The following is a 22,955-nucleotide window of genomic DNA, read 5'->3' as shown; positions in this document are numbered from 1 at the left end:
GGCCTCCAAGCTCCATGCAGCCAGCTGAACCAAACCCCACAGGGACCCCCGCGTGGGGCTCCCAAACAGCCCAAGGCCACCTGTAAGGAGCCCAAAATCTCACAGGGCTCCCCAAGCCTGACAGAGACACTTGCCCTCAGCCCCACAGTGTCCCTAAGCCCCACACAACCAGCTGTGAGGGACTTTATATTCCAAAGGGCTCCCTAAAGCACATCAACCAACCAGCATCGTGTCCCTAAACCCCACAGGGCCAGCTGCAATCGGCCTCTTGATGATCAGCTACATGAAAAGTTCCATGATCAGCTACATGAAAACCTCCATGATCAGCTACATGAAACACTTCATGATCAAGTACATAAAACACTTCATGATCAGCTACGTTGAACCCTCCAAGATCAGCTACATTAAACCCTCCATGATCAGCTACATGAAACACTTCATAATCAGCTACATGAAAAGTTCCATGATCAGCTACACGAAACCTTCCAAGATCAGCTATATGAAATACTCCATGATCAGCTACGTCAAACCCTCCACGATCATCTGCAAGGGACCGTATCACCACAGGGCTCTCTAAAGCAGGCAGAACCTGCTGCAAGAGGCCCTAGCCCCACAGCACCGGCCGCACAAGCTCTCCGCCCCCCTCAGCCCCGGCCGGCAGGCCCCGAGCCCGCCCCTGGTGCGGGAAGGAGCGAGCGGCGGCACCGGCGCCTTCCGGGGCGGAGCTGGGCTAGGCCGCGGCCGAACGGAGCGGAGCCGAGCTGAGCCGAGCCGAGCCGAGCGGAGCCGAGCTGAGCCGAGCCGAGCGGAGCCGGGCGGAGCCGGGCGGAGCCGAGCCGAGCCGGACCATGATGGCGCAGCGGGCGCTCCCGAACCCCTACGCGGACTATGACAAGTCCTTGGCCACCAGCTACTTCGACGCGGCCGGGCGGGTGAGCGGGGCAGGGGCGAGGCGGCTGTGGGGATCGGTGGTTACTGTGTGTAGAGCAGAGTAACTGTCCGGTTACAAACACGGCTTGTGCCCTCTTTACCGATGCCCACTGGCCTGCTGGCGTTGCCCTCACGTTTGGTGGGTTTTCTCTCCGCAGCTGACCCCTGAATTCACACAGCGGCTCAATAACAAAATCAGGGAGCTGCTGCAGCAGATGGAGAGGGGCCTCAAGTCCGCTGACCCGCATGACTGCACCGCCTACACTGGCTGGACAGGTAGGTCGGATCCCATGGAGCAGGAGCTCCCTGGAGCACACTGCTGGATCAGGTCGTGGCAGACCCTGGGGTTTGATCGTTGGAATGGTCACAGTAGATCCATGTCAAGAATGGCACTTCTTTCTGCATGTTTTAGTCCATTAGAACAAGGGATGTCTTTCTCTGGACTCCTCATTTTTGAATCAGGTTTCATGCTGCAGAGGGAAGACCAAAGTGTTACAGGGCAGGACTGGATCTAGTCTTGGTTGATAGTGCTGAACTTAACAGAGAAAGCCAGCACTTGCTTGAGAGTAGAGATGGGAGTCTTGAAAGGGACAGGCTCCAAATTCAGACACGGTAGGGATGATGACAACAAAGCTAGTGCTCCATGCAGAGCTCCATGATGTAGGCAGGTGTTCATGGTAGGTCATTTACCTGCAAGGAGCCCTGCGTCTGGCAGCAGTGAGCTCAATGGCCTGAGATAATGTCTGTCTTTTCTGTTCAGGCTGAATTTTATCTGATGACCCTGTCTGATTGGCAGATTGCTCTATTCCTGTTCCCTAGGTAGTGCCACTCCACTTAGTGAGTGCTAGTTTTGCTCCAGTGCCTGTCAGAAGGAGCAGAAATACTAATGTGAGTATATAACAAAGTGTGGAAGCCTTCCTCATACTAACTTGCGTGCAAAGCTTCCAGGAGCTTATTTTATTCCTTTTGTGCATTTTCAGCTTGGTTTTCCTTCCTTGGGAGTGTGCCCCACCTTTGCCTCCCTGTTTCTACCCTCTGGTGCCAGGGAGGACACACCTTTCTGTGTGCCCCATCTTTAGCTGCTGCTGTGTGCTTTGTCAGTTCTCCTGCCTTCTGTGCTGTGCCAGGCCCTGCGGAGAGATCCTAGGGTAGTTGAAATTAATCTTACGCTTGCTGCAAGATTTTTTTTGGTGCTGATACTTTTCTTTTGGCAGTATACTGCAATCTTAAATGGCAGTTTTCTACAGTACAATCTGGGTGTGGTTGGCTTGTGTGTGGGTGCTGTGGAACTTAATGCCAACAGTTTGCTTGAGAAAGTGATGTTCACTGTGTTGATGGTAAAGTAACGTTGCAGCTTGATGACAGCAGTGCTAGAAATGCCTGCTTCAAAATTTTAGTAAGGCAGACAGGCACTGAGAGCACTCAAAAGCAGTTCAGAAGAAATGCTAGGATGCTGGTATTAAATTCCAGCGTGGGAGAACATTGATTTCATCAGCTGCTGTCTTGGCAGCACTCTGCTCCTGCTGCCAGTGAATTTATACATTTCTGCTGAGTGCTGGCTGATTCCACCTTGGGGGACATATTCAGTTTTCCAGCCTGTGACCCTGCGCTGAGGTGCCCTCTGATGAAAAACACTGCTTAGGTAAAGGAGGTCTTCAGCCATGATTGCAGAGTCTGACCAAAAAATTCAGGAGACAAAGCAGGAGGATAGCTGATGCTGGGAATACTCTCAAAGTCTTTGGGGAGAAGGAAAACACTTTTTCCCAGAGGCCATCTTACCTTTCTTAAGGTGGTTCTTTAAGGTTCTTCATGTTGGAAAGTGACTGTCGTTATGAAGCAGTGCTTGAGAACTCTAGTAGGATTTCAGTGTTGTCATTTGGAAGGAAGCTTCTCAAGAGTAATTCTCTTTTTTTCCCGGAGATCAGTCCTCAGTAGGCACGTAGCCTTCTTGCCTTGGATAAGATGAAAAAAATCCATGGACAGATTTCCTGGAAGACACAACCAGCATGGTGAAGTTTGCAGATGTTAACACTGTAACTTTGTCACCCTACCTTTTTTTCCAAGTCTAGCTATATTAATTTATTCAGACCTGGTTTCCAGAGACAAAATTAATTGGGCCAAGACAGCGGGTTTTTCCTGTAATTGCTTGTGTAGGAAAGGCTTGTTGAGTATCTCCTCATGTGAATCATTGCCCAGCAGTCTTAAATCAACCCTCACTCTCGTGGCTGCTAATAAGAGAGATTTGAAATATGGCTCTCTTGGCACAAACGCTGCGTGAAATGTAACATACTTGAGTGTACTACATTACACTCAGTAATATGCAGCATATGCTGCTGTTTCACTTTGGGGCTCATTTCTTTCCCAAAACACTTGACAGAGCCCTGCTCCCCCAGCGTGCGCTTGAGCCAGGGAAGCCACGGCTCCTTGGCACGTGAAGTTGGAGCAGAGGGAGGGAAGCACTCAGATTTTCAGCTCAGAGGCAGTGAAAACACACTTTGGATCAAGATTATCCAGTGTATGAAGGCTGAATACCTTCAAAACATATTTGAATCAGCTTGTTACATTCTCATCCAGTTCCCCATAGAGATCAGGGTCCTATAGGCAGCACCTGGTGTGTGCCTGGGTACAGACCAGCCTCAGCTGTTGTGTTCTGCTTTGGCTTTTTCATCACTTTAGGGAGACTGCTGGAAGAGTCTTTTTTCCTAATCTGTTTCACTGGTATCATCACAGTGTTAACTGAGGGAAGCCAAACTGCTCTAAGCTAATTCTGAATGGGAAGCAGTTCAGATCCTGACAGAAGCACAGTGGCCTCATCCATTTTCAAGCAGATTAGCATGAGGATGCTGAGGGATATGTACATGCTTGTTGGAGTTTGTGATAATGCAAAAGGCCTTGCCCTAAAGACTGTCTTGACTGGGAGCACAGATGATGGAAAGGGAACAGGAGGGAATTCACTCCTGTCACCAGCTGACTGCAGAAGCTAGGATGCTCCTGAGTGCAGTGCTTACTGGACTGCTGTGTCCTTCCAAGGTGATGAGGTATATAAGGGAGAGGTTGCCCTTCATCCACACTACTGGTAGTGCATTTGGAATTTGTTTCCCATGCGAGCATTCCCTTCTCTGGCAATGTCTTAGTCATGTCTTTCAGCACTGGAGAGCCTTTGAAACTGCCCAGTGAGTCCAGGTGGCCTGCCCCATCCACAGCTTTTGGCTGGCCCACTGGCAAGTAGGGACAAGGAGCAGGGCTTGGTTGTCTTTTGAAAGGAAAGCCATGTAAGAATGAAATTATGACTGAACCAGTTCAGGGAAACTTCTGGAAAAACACTTTTCATTCACTTCAGTGCAATTGGTTTGTTTTAACCTCAGAACTTACACTCTTCTAGTCCTGTTCAGAAAAATGTAAATCCTCAGGTAGTCCGTACAGTACAAGAGAAAGTGAGACTGCATTTGCTGAGAGATAACAGAGTGCCTTGGGTCACTCACATAAACCACATTCCTGCCAAGTGCTTGGCAGGTAGTTCTTGTGAAATTTCTGTTCTTGGAGATGGTGTGTGACTGGACAAGGCCTGGAGCAGTGGCATGCAAATTTGAGGTTAACCTTCCTTTCAGAGGGTTGCAGCAGTTCACCACTGATCCCTGCTAGCCTAACCTGTTGTAGGTGATTTTGTGACCCCATTTTGTGATGAGGTAAAAAGTTTTACAGAAGAAGCTTTGTTACCCAGGTTGTAAGGCAGGATAAATGCTTAGGCATCCTGCATAATCATCTAGTAGAAAGATAAGCTGCAAACTGGCTCCCCAACCAGTTCTGAACTGTCTCACTGTTGCATGCAGTATGGCTTTGGCACACATTTAGGAGTGCAAGGTAGCATCCCATGTGTCTGCACCAGGAAAGATGCTACTTATCCTTTGAGCTGGGCAGTAAAGCTGGGCCATCCATGCTCTTTTAGCCCATGCCTCACGTAATGAAATGGCACCATCTGTCTCACTAGAAACCATCAGGCTTCATCACTGTACAGAGATGGGTGTCTGCTTCTTCCCTCGGTGTTTGACATCCTGCTTTGAGGCTGCTGGCTGACTGACTGCCCTGGATCAGTGCAAGAGCTGTGAGATCTTTATGACTCTAGATGGTCAATTTGGAACAAAATGTCCTCTCAAGGCAGCCTGCTTTCCTTGGTAGAAGAAGCACAGCTCTGCTCCTGCTGGGCAAGGAGGCATGTTCAGAACAGTCTAATGGCAAGACTTGCTTGCAAAGCAAATTGCTTGCACTCCAACAAAAGAGCAAGTCTAAACTTGCAGAGAAGGTGAGGCACAGCTTCTCTTGGATCAGCAGAATGGTTCATATGGATGAGATGCACTTTCTGCCTACTTCAGAGCTTTAGCTTACAAGCAAGACCTTTCCTGGTATTTCCAGCAATGCCTGCTCTGTTGAAAGTAATGGTTTCTGAAGTCAGGGTATCAGCACAAGCTGGTTGGTGCAAGCAATTCCATTTCTGCTATGTACAACATGTACTCCACTGCCCCACTCAAATGAAATCTCTAATGCACAGTAGCCCTCTGCACCTACTGTACAGGAAGGTGAGAGGAGAGAGGTGCTGTTTACTGTCCTTCTGAAGGTGTTGACTAAGCAGGCTTTGTGAGCCATGCAGAATTGACTTTGACCTCCTGATTCCCTGCAGTGAGCAAGCATCTTGGGCATCGACACTCAACTTCTGTGTATTGGCTTTCTGCATGCTGCAGGTGGCCATTTCAGTCATCAGAGCCCTGTTGGTCTGTCAGTAGTGTGTGGTCAGTGCAGCCTTGTACCATCAAGGACTCTCTGATGCATTCCCCATCTCATTTTGGTGCTGCAGCAGGGGCATGAAGCAGAAAAACTTGGACATCTGAGAAACTAAAGAGAAGAAGGTCCAGTAGTAAACACTCAACAGAACAAAGCCCAAATATCTTTGGCAGGAGCGGGCCACAGGCAGCCACTGTATGGCAGTTCTGCTTGAACACAATCAGAGGTCACAAAATTAGGTTACATTTCCAACTGAGACACTGAACACCAGACCTCCAGGCACACAGAAATGGAGCAGACCCACAGCCTACCTAGCTCCAAGTGTCTGGTGGTACTATGTTTGTATACCACTTAAGGCATGCCAAACACCCAGACAGTCAAAACCTACCCAGTCAGTTGGGGTGAGGAGGATATTGGAGAGGGAGTGAGGCAGAGCTGTGGAAGAGCTTCTGCAGAGCAGTACTGCCTTAACTGAGCCAAGGTTACTGTGTGGATACTCTTGTCTGTAACCTGCATTGCCTCTGAAATACTCCAAGAGGAGGAAGTGAGAACATGTGGGTGAAAACATGGCAGCACCAAGGTCAGAAGAAAAAGAAGGGGTGATACTGTGGCAGTGGGAATAAAAACTACTTACAAAGCTAAAAGTTGTATATTAAAGCACAGAAGTCAAGAGTTCAATTTGTGCTCAGACAGCTATCAGGCTAATAAGAGTCTAGAAGATGTGCTAGGTACTAAAAAAACCGTGGAGAGTCACTTGACATTTTCTAGCCAGAAAAAGAGGGTTCCCCTTTAAAGAAGAGCTTCATATCCACATCCTTATAGACTTGAGTGATGGCACTGTACAGCTGAGCTCTCTCTAGAACTGCTAGCACTGAATTGCTTAGAGTAAGGACAAGGTTATTAGCTTTAGCAGGAAATGGAAATTTTATACATAATGTTCATGTGGAATTGAATTGTCTGTAACACGAAGCTTTGGAGATTACCCATGCAAAATAAGAAAATTATCCAAGTTTGAAATTGTCCTCAGTACCTTGGACTGTAATTTTGCAGTATGCTTGCCCCCTTGACCTTAACACATCAAAATCTGCAGAGATTGGCTGTATTAATTTAGGTTTAATGCAGGACCTGAGTCTTCTTAGAAATGGTTATTGTTAAGGGGAGAAATAAGCTCTTCTCTTCAAAGTGATGTAAGCCAGTAGCTTTCTTTAGTGCAGGTTTGAGGATGGCTCCCAGATCAGAAGGATGGTTCAAGTGTGACAGACATGTCAGGCACAGACTTACTGAGAACTCCTCATTTACCTACCTAAAAGCTTCAAGAGCTGGGTGAAGACAAGGCAGACAGAGGCAAAGGACAGCAGTTGATGTGACTGCTCAGTAACAATTGGTTTTGTAGCTGGCCAGTCATTGGAAACCTCTAGTGAGGACCATGCAGCCTTTTCTGGTATTCCAAGCAGCTGACAGGGGCTGATCTCATGAGTGATGTGCTGCAGAGGAGAATTGGGCAGTGCCTTTTTCTAGGATGCACCAGCCCTTGCTGTAAGGCTTGGGACTTGCTCAGCAGCAGGAGATGGTGTCCAGGGAATTACGGAATTACAGCCTTGCCAGCGTTTCCCAGTGGAAAGGAATTTAAAAAAATAATAGAAGGAAATGCAGAGTCAAGTAAGATGTCTGGATGTCCTAAGAGTGTTGTTTCTCAGTGCTGATGGTGTGTCACTTTCTTAAAAAATCCAATCCAAGCTAAGTGACCCAACCCCTTGCCCCCTAAGCATGGGGAAAAAACACAGAGGGTGACAGCTCAGTTCTACTGTGTCACAAGTACCATCTGCCCAAAAAAGACTTCTCTCCCCCTTCACTGTTGAGCAAAAGTCTCAGGTACAGTGTATTGATTTAGGTGTGTTTGTCTAGGCCTCATCTTTTGTTCCTTGCTACTAAAATTGGATGTAATTGTATATAAAATTTTATGCCGTTCTATGCTGTTCTTCAGGCCTTCCTGGGTCAGACCCTGCTGTTGTCTTGACCTGCCATCCACTCACAAGCAGCATCAAGTTACAAAGAGATGACAAAACAGTAAAGGAAGCTGTAGCTTATGTCACTGAGAAGCCTTTCTGTAAGGCTTATGCCCTAGATGAGAGCCAGGCCAGATTTTCAGGTTCATTGAAGTAACAGAGCAAATATTTCTAGTGTATGCAACCTTTATGTTCCTTCTGCAGGCATTGCTCTGCTGTATTTGCACCTGTATGATGTGTATGGAGACCCAGCCTACCTTCAGGTGGCCCATGAGTACGTGAAGAAGAGTCTGACATGCATGACCAGGCGATCCATCACTTTCCTGTGTGGTGATGCTGGGCCCCTGGCAGTGGCTGCTGTTGTCTACCACAAGCTGCAGAACCAGAAGCAGGCAGAAGACTGCATCATCCGGTAAAATATTTGGTTATGTCTTTGACCTGACCTTCTTCTTGCTCATGGAGCTTGTCTGGAATTGTATGAGGCACTCTCTGACAAATGTGAATTCATTTTGTTGCAGTCTTGTGTGAGAAATAGTCCAGTAACTTAGCGAGGCAGTGCAAACTTTTCCTGCCCTGGTAAAAGGGGTGGTTTAAGGACAAACACATTTGCATGGCAGCTTGCAGGCTGGGGAGCAAGGATATTGTTCAATTGGTATTGCCATCTTAAAAATAATTCTGATAAACACAGGAAGAAAAAAGTGCTAAAATTAAAAACAAAACAAAAAAAATGCAGAAGGTGGGGTTTAGTGGTTTTTGAGAACATTTTAATTTAGCTTTACAGTCATTTTGATGAAAAGGAAAAATGAAAGATTATTAGATTTAATTTTGGTACTTGCTTCCAGTTGCTCTTTATTAGTTGTCTTTGACTTAAACCTAAGATTGACAGCATCCCTTTCAACTGCAGAATGCAGCTGGTTATGATTCATTTATTTCTATTTTCTGCCTTTCCTCGACTGTTTTCACTTGTATTTTTGTTGGGTACTTAAGAAAAGGACAAAAGAGCGTAGATCAGCATGAGGCAGAGGAAGAGGAATAGTACAGGAGATATAGTTGCAAGCATTTCTCAGTTAAGGGAGATGGTTATTAAGAAGGTGAGGAACAGCCCTGTAGAGTTTCCATTCATATGTGATCAGCACGAAGAAAGCCAAAACCTCTGACCAGAACTGACTGCCCTTAAACAGCCATCAGCAAGTCATGCATAATAGCAATTTCAAAAAGCCACAGGTGGGAATCAGAGGTGTCTGTATGGTTTAGGAATCAAGTTCCCACTCCCTTAACTAAGTATGGCTTCTGGTTTATGTAGATACAATCAGTCTGAGGACAGAACTTGTTCTTTATTCTGATAATAATCTGTGGGTTAGATTTTGCTAACTGGCAAATCTTGCTGTGGTTAAGATACTTGCTAACAAAAAGGAAATTAATCTGTCAAGCAGTTGTGGTCAGTGCCTAAGTCCCAGTCTATAAAAACAATCCCTAACTCATGTTTTCTTGCTGAGGGCTCCCCTCCGTATATCCCTCTTGTTCTGCCTATGCTTTGGTGGCAGAATGGAATCTCGTGATTGATTTTGCACTGCCATCTAATGGTATAATAAAGTCAGAACCCTGGAAATTGGTTTCTTCATACATCTGCTAGGAAGAAAACAGAAAAATGTGGCTTTCCCAAATGAACAGTTTCACTGTCCTTACTCTGCCACCAGTTCCCAGAGCAGTTAGCTTGACAGTGCTCCTTTAAAGTAGAGTATTTATTTGAGAAGTAGCTCCCTTAATCAAAACTCTTAAATGGTTTTGAGTATGCAGTTTAGTTACAGAACAGTTGCTAAGCTGTGCAGTGCAAGTGCATAGAAAGAACACTTTTATCAGAGTTGTGGAGAAGAAGAGCCTCTGCATTTTGTCCTCTTGTCTTTTAAAGCACCTCATCTTTACAGAAGCAGTAGAGAGAATCCATCAGCCAGGTTTTAGCTGCAGTGGAAGAGACAGAAGCTTGCTTTTTCCTAAATGAGTTCATGACCAAAAAATGTGCTTTTATGCTCTAGAGAGACTAATGTTACAGGGCAGCCTATTTTCTAAGAGCCTGTGAAAATCTGAGCCATGTTCTAGGAGTCCTCTTTTTCCAGTCACCTCCCAACAATTCAGAAGGTCAAAGCTCTGCTTTCAGAGCCAGTGGTGTACAAAAATCCCATTTTGCTCTACAGCTGCCTTGGTTTCCCTCTGTCCAGAAACTGGTGATTGTTGACAGTTGAAATAATAGGCTGATAATGTGAAGAGGAGTGGCTCTTCCTTTCAGAGACCACAATTTACCCCACACACCTGAGAAATGCATTCTGCCTGCAATCAGCAGCATCCCAAGCATCTCTTTTTGAATGCATGACCACAGTTCAAAACCAGCAGAAGCTCCTGGCAGACTTCCTCCTCTGATGATCCTGCTTGAAAAGCAGTTAGAGGTAAAGCAGTAATACACAAAGGACAAGAACAGTAGGTCCAATTGCTCCAGATTTCCCCATGAAAAGAAGCTACCACATCCAGAACTGAGAAAATCCCTACCACTAGTATTACAATTCATGCATCCATCCTTTCTATTTCACCTGACATTTCCTGACATCTCAGAGCTGAACAACATCACCATCCAGCTTCTCTTCCAGCCAGCCTGCTGCCAGGCAGAGTCTATCTGTCCAGACACCTCCTTGGAAACCCTCTTCATCTGCCTTCCTTTGACTTTGTTACAGGTGCCATGAGGAGGCAGCAGTCCTTTGCTGTCAACTCCTGCAGCTGAGAGAATAACTCATGCCTTGGGTGTAAAGTCTGTCTTGGGTTTAATCTGTGAGAAAGAAACCTCTCCCATGGGGCAGTCCACATGTCAAGTGGTACAAGAGCCAATCCACCTTGAGACACTGCTCCCTCCTTTCTCCTTCAAAATCCCTGTTTGCTTTGAGTCCAGTGCCAAGGGAAAAAAGTTTCCTGCCCTGAGAAGTTGCAGCCGAGCATCCTCTCTGCTTGAGACATTTGGTTGTTTCTTTACTTTGCAAATGTTGTTGCAAAGTCCCTGGAGCCCAGGGAGCAAAGGCTGCCAAGGCACCTTTTCTGTTCTTCAGACTGCTGTGACAGAGAAGCTCAGGACACACAAAGCTTTTCCTGGTTGGTTTCACAGCAGCAAACAGTCAGGGAACCACCTTAAAGCCACTTGTGCTGGTATTTTAAAAGTGATGGCACTTTTCAGATTGCTGTCTTACAGGTGAACAGAAAAATAAAGCCAAATCCAATCACACTGCTGCCCTGACAGGGAAGGACATCTAGTCTTTCTGGAAGTGTGATGAGAGGTCAAACAAAGGAAAAATTGCATCAAGAGTGAATTGGGCTACAAAGTACCAGTGTGAAGTGCTGTCAGTCTCTGTTAGCACTACAGGAATATCACCAGCTTTGCAATATCATAATAGAAAAGTGGCAAAGAAAATATTTGACTGCAACAGACCTCATTCTGCATTCGTGGGCTGAAGCCTGCTGCCAGGCAAGCTGTCCTCAGACAGCCACAGCACTCACACTTTGCTAAGCTGTCCTCACTGCTGCTCAGTTCTTCCTAGAGAATATTCCTTCCTTGTGCCATTGCTGGCAGCTTTATGTTAAACAATATACGTAGCTCCACCACTTACTTAGATTTTTAGCTCATGAAGACACCTCTTTCTCACCTGACAGCATAACCCAGGCTATTTGCAGGAATGGAGAGGAAGGTGCTTTTCTATCACAACTTTTGAGCATTAGGGGTGAGATTTTTCCACATACCATTAGCACTAGTTTGACTTTCTAGTATCCCTTAAGTAGCCAGATTAAAAGGATAGCCATTTAATTTGAAAGTAGTGATTTTTGGCAGAGTGTCTGCCTTGCCAGTAAAGTCACAACGAGATTCAGCGTTTCTTGAGCAGTCAGCAGCTTTATCCTGACCATTTCTTTTAGCTCAGGTTTCCCCCTCAAGTAGCTCTCCCCACTGGTGCTCTAAAACCCAAGCACGTAGTATGAGTGCATTGTGAAGAGCAGAGCAGACTGCAGCAATCAGCCAAACAAAAGGTGGAAGGGAAGGGGCCATTCCACACCTTGTGCAGCTGGAAGGCTGAGAGCCAGAGCCTGGCCTGACAACTCCTGGGGCACAGGCAGCATGAAGGAATGAACCATGGTTTTGAACTCCAGTCTCGGTGCTTGTTGACACGGCTTTGAGTGTCCTCTCATGTCCCCCATGTGAATTTTTCATTGTAGTTTGCTCCACCTACACAAGGCTGACCCACGAGTGCCAGATGAGCTCCTCTATGGGCGCATGGGTTATCTCTCTGCACTGATCTTTGTGAATAAGCACTTTGGAGAGGAGAAGATCCCTCAAAGTCACATTCAGCAGGTACTGTGCCTTTTGCTGATTTGTTATCTGTCTCTTCCCATGCAACTCATCTTGGGGCAGATAAAAATCAATGCTAGATGTAAAGAATCCTGGCAATGAGGGAGAAACCACATCATGGTATACCTGCTTTTCCTCCAAAGGGACAAAGCACCACATTGTCCCTCAGTGTCCATGGAAATCCATAGGCAGTACTGCACTGGTGTACATTTCATTCCACCCTCTGCTTGGGCAGAAAAACAAATCTCATTCTGTGTCAGAATACTCACTGTGCTGTCCAACATTTCCCTCACCCACATCTGTTCCCAACCATTCACAGGTCTGTGAAGCAGTTGTAGCCTCAGGAGAGAGCTTAGCCAAAAAGAGGAACTTCACAGCAAAGAGCCCACTGATGTTTGAGTGGTACCAGGAGTACTATGTAGGAGCAGCCCATGGTTTGGCTGGGATTTACTACTATCTCATGCAGGTAAGACATTAGGGGAGGGGCCCTCAGCAGCTATTTCACATTTCTTTGAACAAGGAACAGCATTTGAATTGGCTCTTGGTAATGTCAAACTGGGAAAGATACCTTGTCTTACGGATTTACCCATGTGCTCGTGCATTTCCAATTGTAAAGGTTTTCTTTAAATCTAAGACTGAATCTCTGACCTTGGAGATCTGTGGAGAAACGTGACCTGCATTAACCAGCAGTGTCACATAATGGAGGCCTGTAGCTCAGCTGGCTTTGAGTTTCCTCCTGATGTTAATTGCTTCTAAAGTATTTACATTTGTTGGTGTCTGCTGGCTCCCTGCATTTTCTGAGGTGGTTACTTGGAGCAGTGTCAGATCATTAGACTGAAAATCTCTGAGAGAAAAGCATGGTGAAAGAAATTGTGCTCATAGTAGGGGAGAGGGAAATGCCTTTGTATCCAAAGCAGAACCTGCTTCTGAATGTGAAAGACGTGGGACTTTGACAAAAGAGCTGAGTTCTGTAGTGCCTGAAGCAGGCAGAGCAGGACAAGAGGCTGGGAGATGCAGTACCCCTTTGCTTTGATGTTTCTCACAATTTTGTGCCACTCACTGGAGCTCTGTCTGTATTCCCTGTTCTGGCTCTGAAGAAAATGAGAGTGATAATTCCACTATGTGAGTCCCTTCATGCATATGTTTACAGTGCTTAAGCACTTAGAAAAATAACAGCAATAAATAACACTGAATTTTTTAAGCATTAAGACCATCCATGAGCAACACAAATTATTTTAGTCTAGAAATAGTCTATAATCTTTTCTTAGACATAACTTTCAGAGCAGGTGGAAAAGGAAGTCACCAGGTTTCAAGCATTTGAGCTTTCCTTCAGGACTGTCAAAGTTAAAGCCCATAAACAGGATCAGTAGAAGTCCTGTCTTCTGTTGCTCAAAGGGGAAGAGATGGTTGGTGGTTTTTAAGTAGAAGATGTGGCAAGAGGGGGGTGCATGGTGGTTACTGCCCAGGGGACACAGCTATGTGCTGTGAGCCTAAATCTGTACCAAGTCCCTGAGCTTGTTCCCAAGTGGCTGTTTTAAATAATTTTAAGTCTCCCATAAAATACTGTATGGGCTTTATGCTTCTCTGCTATATGAAGTACAAGGAGCCTGGATCAGCCAAGCATGATGCACAAAAAGCCTTGGGAGAAGCAAGCATGTGAAATATGGAGAGGAGAACATCTTTTATCTCTAATGCTTTTACAGCACAAGTATTGATTTTTAATTTTCCATTTACCAACCTGGGAACAATGTGATCCTTAGATGAGAGTGCTCATTGCAGTCTGCCCTGGGAAATTAGAACTGCACAGATTTCATGGGGCAGGGTCATTGGAAGAGGACACTGAAGCCACTCCCTTCATTCCCTCTGAGGTCAGCAGTGAAGTCAGCCTCTTGAAATTACCCAGCAACATCTGTGAAGGTACAGATTTGCAGCCTGCTAGCTGGGCTGGCCCAGCAGCTAAGGGCTGACGTGCTCTAGGCTCTTAGAAATCATCCTTAATACTGAGTTTAGACTGTTATCTCCTTACTTCAGCTCTGGGTACCTGAAGATATTCCCACTCATCTTTAGGAAAAGCAGCAGTAAGCTCTCTTGCTTAGAGGACCAGGTGACATGCTAGGAACACTCTTTATTTCTGGGATGCAAGAGTAGGACTGGAAATAAATCCCTGTCAAAAGGCAGAGCAGCTGCGGACTGAGTGGGTAATTGTGAAGTGTGAAAGCCCAAACCAAAGAAATTACTTAAGTTACAAGGAGCAAGAGGGAATGTAGCCATAGCTGACTTTGTTTCCACCTTTCAGGCAGACCTTGGGTCTCTTAGGGACAGACAGAATGGTAATTCTCCCTGATTCAAATGTGTTCTCTCTCTTAGCCTGGCTTTGGAGTGAGCCAAGTAAAGCTGCACAACACAATCAAGCCCAGCGTGGACTATGTCTGCCAGCTCAAGTTCCCATCTGGGAATTACCCTCCATGTATCGGTGACACCAGAGACCTACTCGTCCACTGGTGCCATGGAGCACCAGGTGTAGTCTACATGCTTGTCCAGGCATACAAGGTACCAGCAATCTTGCAAAGACCCTTTTGAAACCCCTAAATGTGAAACTTGCGTGGAAGTAGAATGGATTGTTATGGTGAAATCTCCCCACATGAACCACTGACTGATACAAAAATTAGTCTTTTAAAAAACATATTTCTGAAAATATCCATCACTTGTGTGGGCTGCCCTGTTGCAGGTGATGGATGGTGACAACTAGTTGTGTTTGAAGTAACAGTCTTACATCCCCACTCATGGTATCAAAAATATCCTCTTTAAAAACTAAACAGCACAGTCACTTCAGCAGGACTCCCAAGCCTCTGCATCCCACAGGGATGCTCTTTGTTTGGAGGACACTGCCTCAGCAAGCACAACTGTTTCTTGTTTCTACAGGTCTTTGGGGAGCAGCAGTACCTGAATGATGCCCTGCAGTGTGCAGAAGTGATCTGGCAGCACGGGTTACTGAGAAAAGGCTACGGGCTGTGCCATGGCACAGCTGGCAATGCTTATGCCTTCCTGGCACTGTACAACCTCACTCAGAACATGAAATACCTCTACAGGGCCTGCAAGGTAAGAGTGTGTGTGAGGCAGTAAAGGGGCTTGATCACTTCTGCCTTTTACATCACTGTCTTTGCCTTTGATACCCAATTTCTGGTGGGGTAGACATGCAGCTAGATCTGACCAGCTGCACCAGAGTAGTACTTCAACAGTACTGTCACTGTCTGACAGCCTGTACAGAAGGGATTTCCCTCAGAAACCTTGCTCTGCAAGGAGTAATGTGAGGAAAGGGATAGTATTTTCTTTTCAAGACTTGCCTTTAACCAAATCTGAACACTTTGTGTACCTCTTTTCTCAGTTTGCAGAGTGGTGTTTAAGCTACGGGCAACATGGGTGCCGGACTCCAGACACACCATTCTCTCTCTTTGAAGGTAATCTCAGTCTCTAGCCTTGTGTTTTGCTCCTGGATCTATCTAAGCTGTTCCAGCACCAAGGAAAACCAAATACACGCCCCACTGGAGTCTTTGCAAAACTCAGTGTAGAGGATGGAAAGGAAATGGTACCCACTGGGTTTTTCTACCCTTTCCCAGAAGCAGTCTCCCTGTAGCACAATCTTAGCTGGAACATCTTGTCCTCTTAGGCCTCCCACATAGATTTTGCATACAGATCTCAAGGGGAATTCCTTCATGTCTACAGGCCTCCTTTTGGCTATTTGTAGCCTGGCTTCTCAGACAGTCTCTTCTCAGTCCATTTTTAAGGACTGAAATGCTTCATGAGCGTTCCAGTTTGATTCTAAAGGTGAGGAACAAATGGGCCTTGTTGGCTCCTCTGGCACTTTGTGCCTCCTGCTCACAGCTCCCCCCAGATCTGCCATCAGCAGGTTTTGCTGAAGGAACCAGCCCCCCAGCTAACCTAAATCTCCTCAAGCTGCTGCAGGCCAAGGGGCAGCAGAAGTTCCATCAGTGAGGACCTTGGGCAGAAGTGTCACAAGGACCAGAGTTTGAAAAAGCTGCCCAGTGTTGAAGCTGTGGATCAATAAAGCAGAAGAGAGGGAGCCCAAGTGGGGAAAAGACCCATCGCATTTTGCCAGGTGCTTTTCAACATTTGATTAACTTCAAAATGCTTTTCCCCAGTAGTACTTCCCACTAGGAAGTACCAAAGTTGCTTGGGAAACGTGGGCTCATACCTTGAAAATTATTTAGGACCTTTTCTTCTGTCTTCATAACTCATTCACTCCCTGGATAACTGAGAAAAACGGTGCCCAAAGGAAATTTCTCTGAAGCACAGTGTGTTTTCTTCATTCTTAGGAATGGCTGGAACCATCTACTTTCTTGCTGACCTGCTGGTTCCTACCAAGGCCAAGTTCCCTGCATTTGAACTCTAAATCTGGATCCTGCTTGGCAGTTTGCTGCCCTGTATCCTTCTGCACTTGGAAATGCAGTTCAAGGCTGCTTTCTCCTTTTTCCAGATTCATCGTTGTTCACCTAACTGAACGTAAATCCATCCTCCTGAGGGCATGCTGAGTTCTCTAACTTCTTTAGTTGTCTCATTACATTGTTTAGTTTAAAAAACAGAATGCAGATTTTGCTGGTGTCCCTTAAAAACTCAGGGCTGCGGGTGGGAGCAGGGAGAACTGTACATTACTTTGTTGGCTACAGAATTTTGCTATTTCCTGTATCCCATTTCCTGGGAAGAAGTTTTCTATTGAATGTAACCTGGGCTATTTAACTTCTTTTTTGTGATAACAAATAGTTGCAGGAATTTAGCTGCCTTTGGAGAACAACAGATGGAAAACTGAGACTGTTGCCCTGGAAGTTGTTTTCAAGTGTTTTCTTTCTGAGCACCCAGAGAGCAGATGGTTCAGTATGTGGACTGTGCCACACGAAGCGAATGTGATGGACTGTGGAGTCTTATATATATTTTTAATATCTTATTACAACTGGCAGAGCTGGAACTGACATGCCAAAGGCTTGTCCTGAGCTTGCACCTCTCTGTTCTAAAGGCAAAGGCTATATATAGCTCCTCTGTGCATTTGTTCCAGTGACAGACAAGTAATCCACTTCCATCTTACATTAAACCTTGCTAGTCCATTGGTCATCTGATGGCAAACTCCAGTCCAAAAGTGAGCTAAGCATGCTTGCTTTTGTGGTCTCTTCTTGTTAGCTTTGAGAGTTTATTTTGCAGTCTTTATTTAAATTTGTGTATTAGGTGGTGCCAGGTGCCCACCAGCAGCAACAAGGGAAAAGAAATGTATGTCACTGAGTTCTGACAGCATTTAGCTGTATAGATGTTATTTATATGTTTTCTTTTATAAGCTTTCCCAGACCTGGATAATTTGAGTCACTTGTTTGCCTTGCTACTGCTTGTTGTAGTTTGATTTGCAACCACTCATCTACCCAAGTGGAAAATCTGCACTAGGTTAACTGGCTTTGATGTGTAGGCAGATCAGGTACTTGCAGAGAGTAAATCTGCTTTTCCATCCTTAGCTGATGCTGCACCAATTCACAGAAATTTGGGACCTGACTCTGTAAACCACTTTCTTAGCACTGAGCAAGAGCTAAACACTGAGCTCAGGGAAGTTTACAGATGTAGCCACACAGCTTTGTGCTGTTTGAGGGTAGCTCCTCAGCCTGCACCAATTGTGGCTATTGGTTTTGATCTTTCAAGGACTGAGCTGCTGGGTGCCTCAAGTCCCAGAAGGGCAGGGGAGAAATATCAGGGCAGCACTGCCACTCTCCTGGACCAGCAGTGGCAGAGCAGGACCAGCAAACCTGGCACAGTTACACGTGCCTGAAGGCAGAGCAGCTGAGCCCCAGGGGCATAGGGAGCCCCTCGAGAGCCACCTGGGTAGGCAAGGAGTAGAAATCAGCCCTGCAAGGCTGACTTGTTTCCTCAAAGCCCACACTACTGCTGCCCTGACAGGTTTCTGAAAGTCCATCAAAAGACAGCTTGAATTGCAGAAAATCTCATCTCCTTGAGGGTGGCTGTCCCTGTAGAAACCTCAGACTCATGTGGACACAGCAGCAGGCATCCCCTGTCATTCACAGGACCTAAGCAGCATAGGGAGGTGACTGGGGAGAAGAGAGGAGTTCCCTAATCCAGCAGTACTTGAAGTTACCTCTCAGTTTGGCTGGTGTGATGGCAGGGACACTGCTCTGAGCCAGGGTTTCTCCTGGGAAACACTTCTGTAAAAGGAGATGGTTGGTGCAGCTTGGGTCATGGTGGCATGAAAGCATAATGACCTAGGGTTTGTACACTGATCAGGGGAGCATCAGGGCCATGTGTACAACTGCTGAGTGGAGCACTGTCTAATAAAAATGCTGAAACAACCACTTGGGATTATTTCTATCCCCTGCTTTGTGACCAGGATTCATGTCTGAAGAGATCAACATACACCACAACAGCTGTGCTGTGCTATGAGCTCCTGGAGGCTCAGTGGCCTTCCACCCACCATGAGTGTTAAGAATATTTTACATTTTTCCCCTCATCTCCAATCCATCAAGGGCAGTCCTGGGCTTTCCCTTGCAGGCTGTGCTTTCATCTCGGGGCATCCTTTTGCACTGGGGTCTCCATCCAAGGCTGCATCCTCCCTCTGTGGCTCCCATTGGAGACCACAGTCCTGAAGGTTACTGTTAATTACACCAAAATCTACCTGTGTGCATTGCTGGCCACCAAAAGGAAGATGTGGTTCCTCTTAGAAAAGCATCCTCCTGCTCAGTGAAAGGAGGAACAGGGCACCTTGGAGGCTGTGACTGTCCAGCAGCAGGGGCTTTAAGACCAAGGTGTCAGGAGATGGACAAAGTTGATCCTGCCCTCCAACACAAGCATATATTATGTTGCTTGAGGTCCTACACAACCTGGTTTGCTATAGTTTCTGTTAAGGTTTGTGGTAAAGGTGTTGAGGAAGAGGATCCAGAAATGATGAGAAAACAGCACGGTGGTTACCCCCCCCTTTCTCACACAGGGGTTTGGTGTGGTGCTGCCCACTTCCACACACCTTTGTGCCAAGGGGACAGAGCAGGACCAAGACAGGGATGGAAAACTCAACTGGTCCTGTTTCAACAGGGCACCTGAAAAGGGACTTTATCAGAAGTGTAGATATTTCACACTTGATGGTTATATTTGTCCATGGTGATGGTCTGCTTAAAAAAACAACAAAAAAACCCCATATAAAATAACCTTTATTCCCAAGAAACAAGTGAAAAATTTTGAATGCTTTATCATCTAGCTCAGTTTGTGTTCACCTCCTGTGTATACTAGTGTGATCAGCACAATGAAAAACATCCCAAATGCTGTTAACCAAATGCCATCTGTATGTGTGCATGTCCCCCGAGAGCCCGATGTGGTTTCAGCTCTCAAGAGCTGACAGCAGCCTCAGCTGTCAAAGATGTGACATAGACACAGTGCAAGAGAACAACAGACAGTGCTGTCTCTGCCTAAATTACTTCATTTCTCATTCCTACATACTGACTTTTCTAATGCCCACTAACAGCAATCAGCACAGACACTAAATCAGTGACTAACATTATTTAAAGTTTTTGCCAAAACGTCCTGCCATGAGCTTTCCTCAGCCCTATAGCCTTTGCAGTCAGACACACTGAGCTGATAAATCCATTTATGAGCTACCACTGCAGGGATCTGATGCACACTGGTTTCCCTTTGGAGTAGGCTGCTGGTTTGTGGCATGGCAGATGCTGTCCTAGAGTAAACAGGGGAAAAGCACAGAAGAGATCTCAGCCTCCACAAACCCCAGCTCGTGCCCCTGCCCCAGAACAGACTGTTTCTATCTGACAGGCTTGGAGCTGAGCCAGGTGGAGAATAAGGGTGGCAAATCCCACATTTTGTGCAGTACCACAACAAAAGCAGCTGTAGAAGCAGCCAGTGGGACCCAAAGCTGCAGGCTTATGTGAGTTACCCACCTCACTGCATCACTGTCCTGTCCTTCCAACTTCCTCTGTTTTATTTTGTCCATGCTTTTGCACCTCAGTGTAATAGCTTGGCCAAATCTGAGTGGGGCTCTTTGATGGCAACAACCAAGGGAACATGACTGGGTCCCGACAGGACCACAAGTCCTGCTCAAGGCCAGTTCCCAGTACATACAGATAATTTGTAGCAAGAGGTTTTTTTTTTTCATTACTTTTTTTTTCATTGAGAATAAAAACACAGGTTCCTCACATGTTTCTGCCCAGAATGTCCAAGTCCTCTGGCCAAAGTGTCCCTTGCATTCCTTTGGCTCCACCTGTGAAAGAAACCTGAAGGCCAGTACCCAAACCAGGAAACGAAAACCCTCGGAGTTACAACTTGCAGATTATTAGTGCTTGAAGACAAACTCCAACAAAGCAAGAGGCAGCAGATCAGTTCAAAATAAGCACCTGAGGAGAAAGGCTGGACCCCCGCGTGGGGACCCCTGGCAGAAGAGCGTAGGTGTCCCCAGCAGGTGGCAATGCAGCCTGACAGCAGCAGCCAGCCGGGCACTTCGAGCACATTCCTGCACTCCTCAGCTGCTCAGTCCTGCCTCGGGAGAGCTTGGGCTCGGCTCGGGGGAAAGGCACTCCAACCAAAAAAGTCTACACAAGAGAGGTTGTATTTGTATTTGTATGTTGTGTGGGATGACAGATGTGAGAATCACGGAGAGAGAGGGGAGAGGGGAGAGGGGAGAGGGGAGAGGGGAGAGGGGAGAGGGGAGAGGGGAGAGGAGAGGAGAGGAGAGGAGAGGAGAGGAGAGGAGAGGAGAGGAGAGGAGAGGAGAGGAGAGGAGAGGAGAGGAGAGGAGAGGAGAGGAGAGGAGAGGAGAGGAGAGGAAAGAGATAAATCTCCCCACATCAGCTTTACAGACATTACAGAAGCCCAGCCACCAACCACTCCCAACCTGCAGGAAATAGACAGCCAAATACTCCCTCTCCCACAGGTTGCCCTTGGCTCTTTGAGGTCTTCTGCACCAAGTTGGGTTGGTTTGTTTGTGGTTTTTTTAAAATAACAAGCAAACTTCCAAGACTGAGGATGCCACTCATCAAACATCCCCTTACCATAAACTGGAAACAGATCCACCACCACTCTCCCTTTAGGACATTCCTCCTACACTCCTGTCTTTGCCAAAGATTACGAAATATCACAATATACCAGCTGGACTTCAGAGAGCTCCTTCCCAGCCCTCCAGGAAGGATCAGGGATGTTGCTACTGCAGAAGTGGCATGGCTTGGCTTGGCTAATGCTCTGCAAGCCCATAAAGGCTGCTGGCACCACTGCAGACATGGCATCTGGAGTCTGGGGATGAGCACTGCCCTTCACCCTCGTGCCACCCCACTGGCACAATTAACCTTTCAAAGCAGAGGATGAGCACGAAGATCTCCGTCTCCTGGGCAGGTGCAGTGCACAGCTGCTCTGAGACCTAGAGAGAACTAGAATATCTTTGAAACCTGCAGGATTTTTCTTGTGTCAGTATCAAACCCACTCCCTCAAAAGCTGCTGGGGAAAAGCAGAACAAAACAATTCTCAGTACAGCTGTCGATTCAAGACCCTCTGCTATTGCCTATCCCACGAAGCTTTGTGTTCCCAAGTGTTCCCCAAGCCATCTTTCACCCTTTGCATGGTGGTCCCTGCCACTTCCTTCTGTGGCAGACACTTCTGCTTTACTTCTCTCCCTGCCTCAGTCACCCACTTGTTTCTGCCTCCATGCTGCCACTTTTAGGGAACAAGGGTGGTAGCTTTTACTTTGGATCATTTCACAAATCCAGTTTACAGAGGCGCAGCGAGGACAAGGCAAAATGCAGTGTGAGGGGGAAGGCAAAAGCAGCTTAACACAAGGAAACCTGAAGCCTCCTTCAGCTCACAGGGAGGAAGTCCAGGACCTCCCAAGAACAACCCCATTCCCAGTATTTGGACATTCTGCATGCTAAGAGTGCCAGCAGAAAGGAAAAGCGAGAATAAAGTTCTTTTTCATGTATCCCTCAATTTCAAAGGCACAAAAGCCATTTGTTTTTACCACCCTCTTTTCTGGACAGTACAACTTGCAGCCACCTTTCACTCTCAGATGCCCTGCAATGCCTTCACTTTCCCCAGAGGGTGAAAGATGACAGATTTGGCCAAAAGAGTACAATAGATGCTCTAATGACTGACCACCCTTGAAGCCTGGGTATGACAGTACACTGCTCTGCTTGCTCTGTGTCAAGGCAGACAGACAGAAATGGAGAAGGCACAGAGGCAGCCCTAAAACCAACCTTTAAGCCTTAAGAAGGGGGAAAAAAAGCAGGACTGTGAGAAGCCATTTAACTCCATCTCCTCATGGCTGGGGAATTTCTTGCCAGCAGAACACGTGTCAGGTAGCCCTTGTGGAAAGCTCATTTTGCAGCAGTTGCAATTTGCTGCAGCATTTGCAGCGTTCGCAGGCAGTAATTGAATCCACTGGTAGTATTTTGCTTTCCATAAATCCCATTGGAGCCAGGCCCATAAATAGTTACACTGTAGTGCAGAGCTGCATACAAGGCAAGAGCAAATGTTCCACATAATCACTGCTGGCCTTAATCACACTGAGGAGTCGATCATATTTCCACCATTTTGTCAAGTTTTATTATAGATCCCCCTCTTTAAGGATATCCCTGAGTGGTGAGGGGGAGACTGCAGTGGTGCCAAACAGCTTCCTCTCAGGGGACATGCAAAGCACTCCTTAATTGCAGGGGTTTCCCTTAGTCCCAGAAGAGTTTTGGAACAGTTTTCTTTGTAAATGAGGTGTTCCACCTCCATCCTGACACTCCCAGTAGTGGACAAGAAAGGATTGATCAGATTTTTATGAGTGGCTGAAAAAATAGAGACACACCTCCAGAAATAAACTTTAAGACACTCCA

At 46.5% G+C, this 22,955-nt stretch overlaps 1 protein-coding gene across 1 annotated transcript; it reads left to right on the top strand.

The window, feature by feature from the left end:
* Positions 1-797: 797 nt before the first annotated feature.
* On the top strand, positions 798-18,427 carry LANCL1 (LanC like glutathione S-transferase 1). The gene is made up of 9 exons (XM_062506631.1): positions 798-932; positions 1,089-1,206; positions 7,917-8,124; positions 11,955-12,090; positions 12,407-12,553; positions 14,455-14,637; positions 15,010-15,186; positions 15,473-15,545; positions 16,422-18,427. The coding sequence occupies exons 1-9, from the start codon at positions 849-851 to the stop codon at positions 16,496-16,498; spliced, it is 1,203 nt and encodes a 400-aa protein (XP_062362615.1). The 5' UTR covers positions 798-848; the 3' UTR covers positions 16,499-18,427.
* The last annotated feature ends 4,528 nt before the right edge of the window (positions 18,428-22,955 follow it).

The sequence above is a fragment of the Cinclus cinclus genome, chromosome 21 (assembly GCF_963662255.1).
Source record: "Cinclus cinclus chromosome 21, bCinCin1.1, whole genome shotgun sequence".
Lineage (NCBI taxonomy): Eukaryota > Metazoa > Chordata > Aves > Passeriformes > Cinclidae > Cinclus > Cinclus cinclus.
Note: the sequence above shows the minus strand (reverse complement) of the source record. Positions and strands in the feature narration are given on the sequence as shown.

Excerpts from the sequence above, each read along its gene's own strand:
- LANCL1 (XM_062506631.1), top strand. The coding sequence starts at position 849 with ATGATGGCGCAGCGGGCGCTCCCGAACCCCTACGCGGACTATGACAAG. Across the intron at positions 8,125-11,954 it reads GCAGAAGACTGCATCATCCG|TTTGCTCCACCTACACAAGG; the intron begins GTAAAATATTTG and ends TTTTCATTGTAG. Across the intron at positions 14,638-15,009 it reads TGCTTGTCCAGGCATACAAG|GTCTTTGGGGAGCAGCAGTA; the intron begins GTACCAGCAATC and ends TTGTTTCTACAG.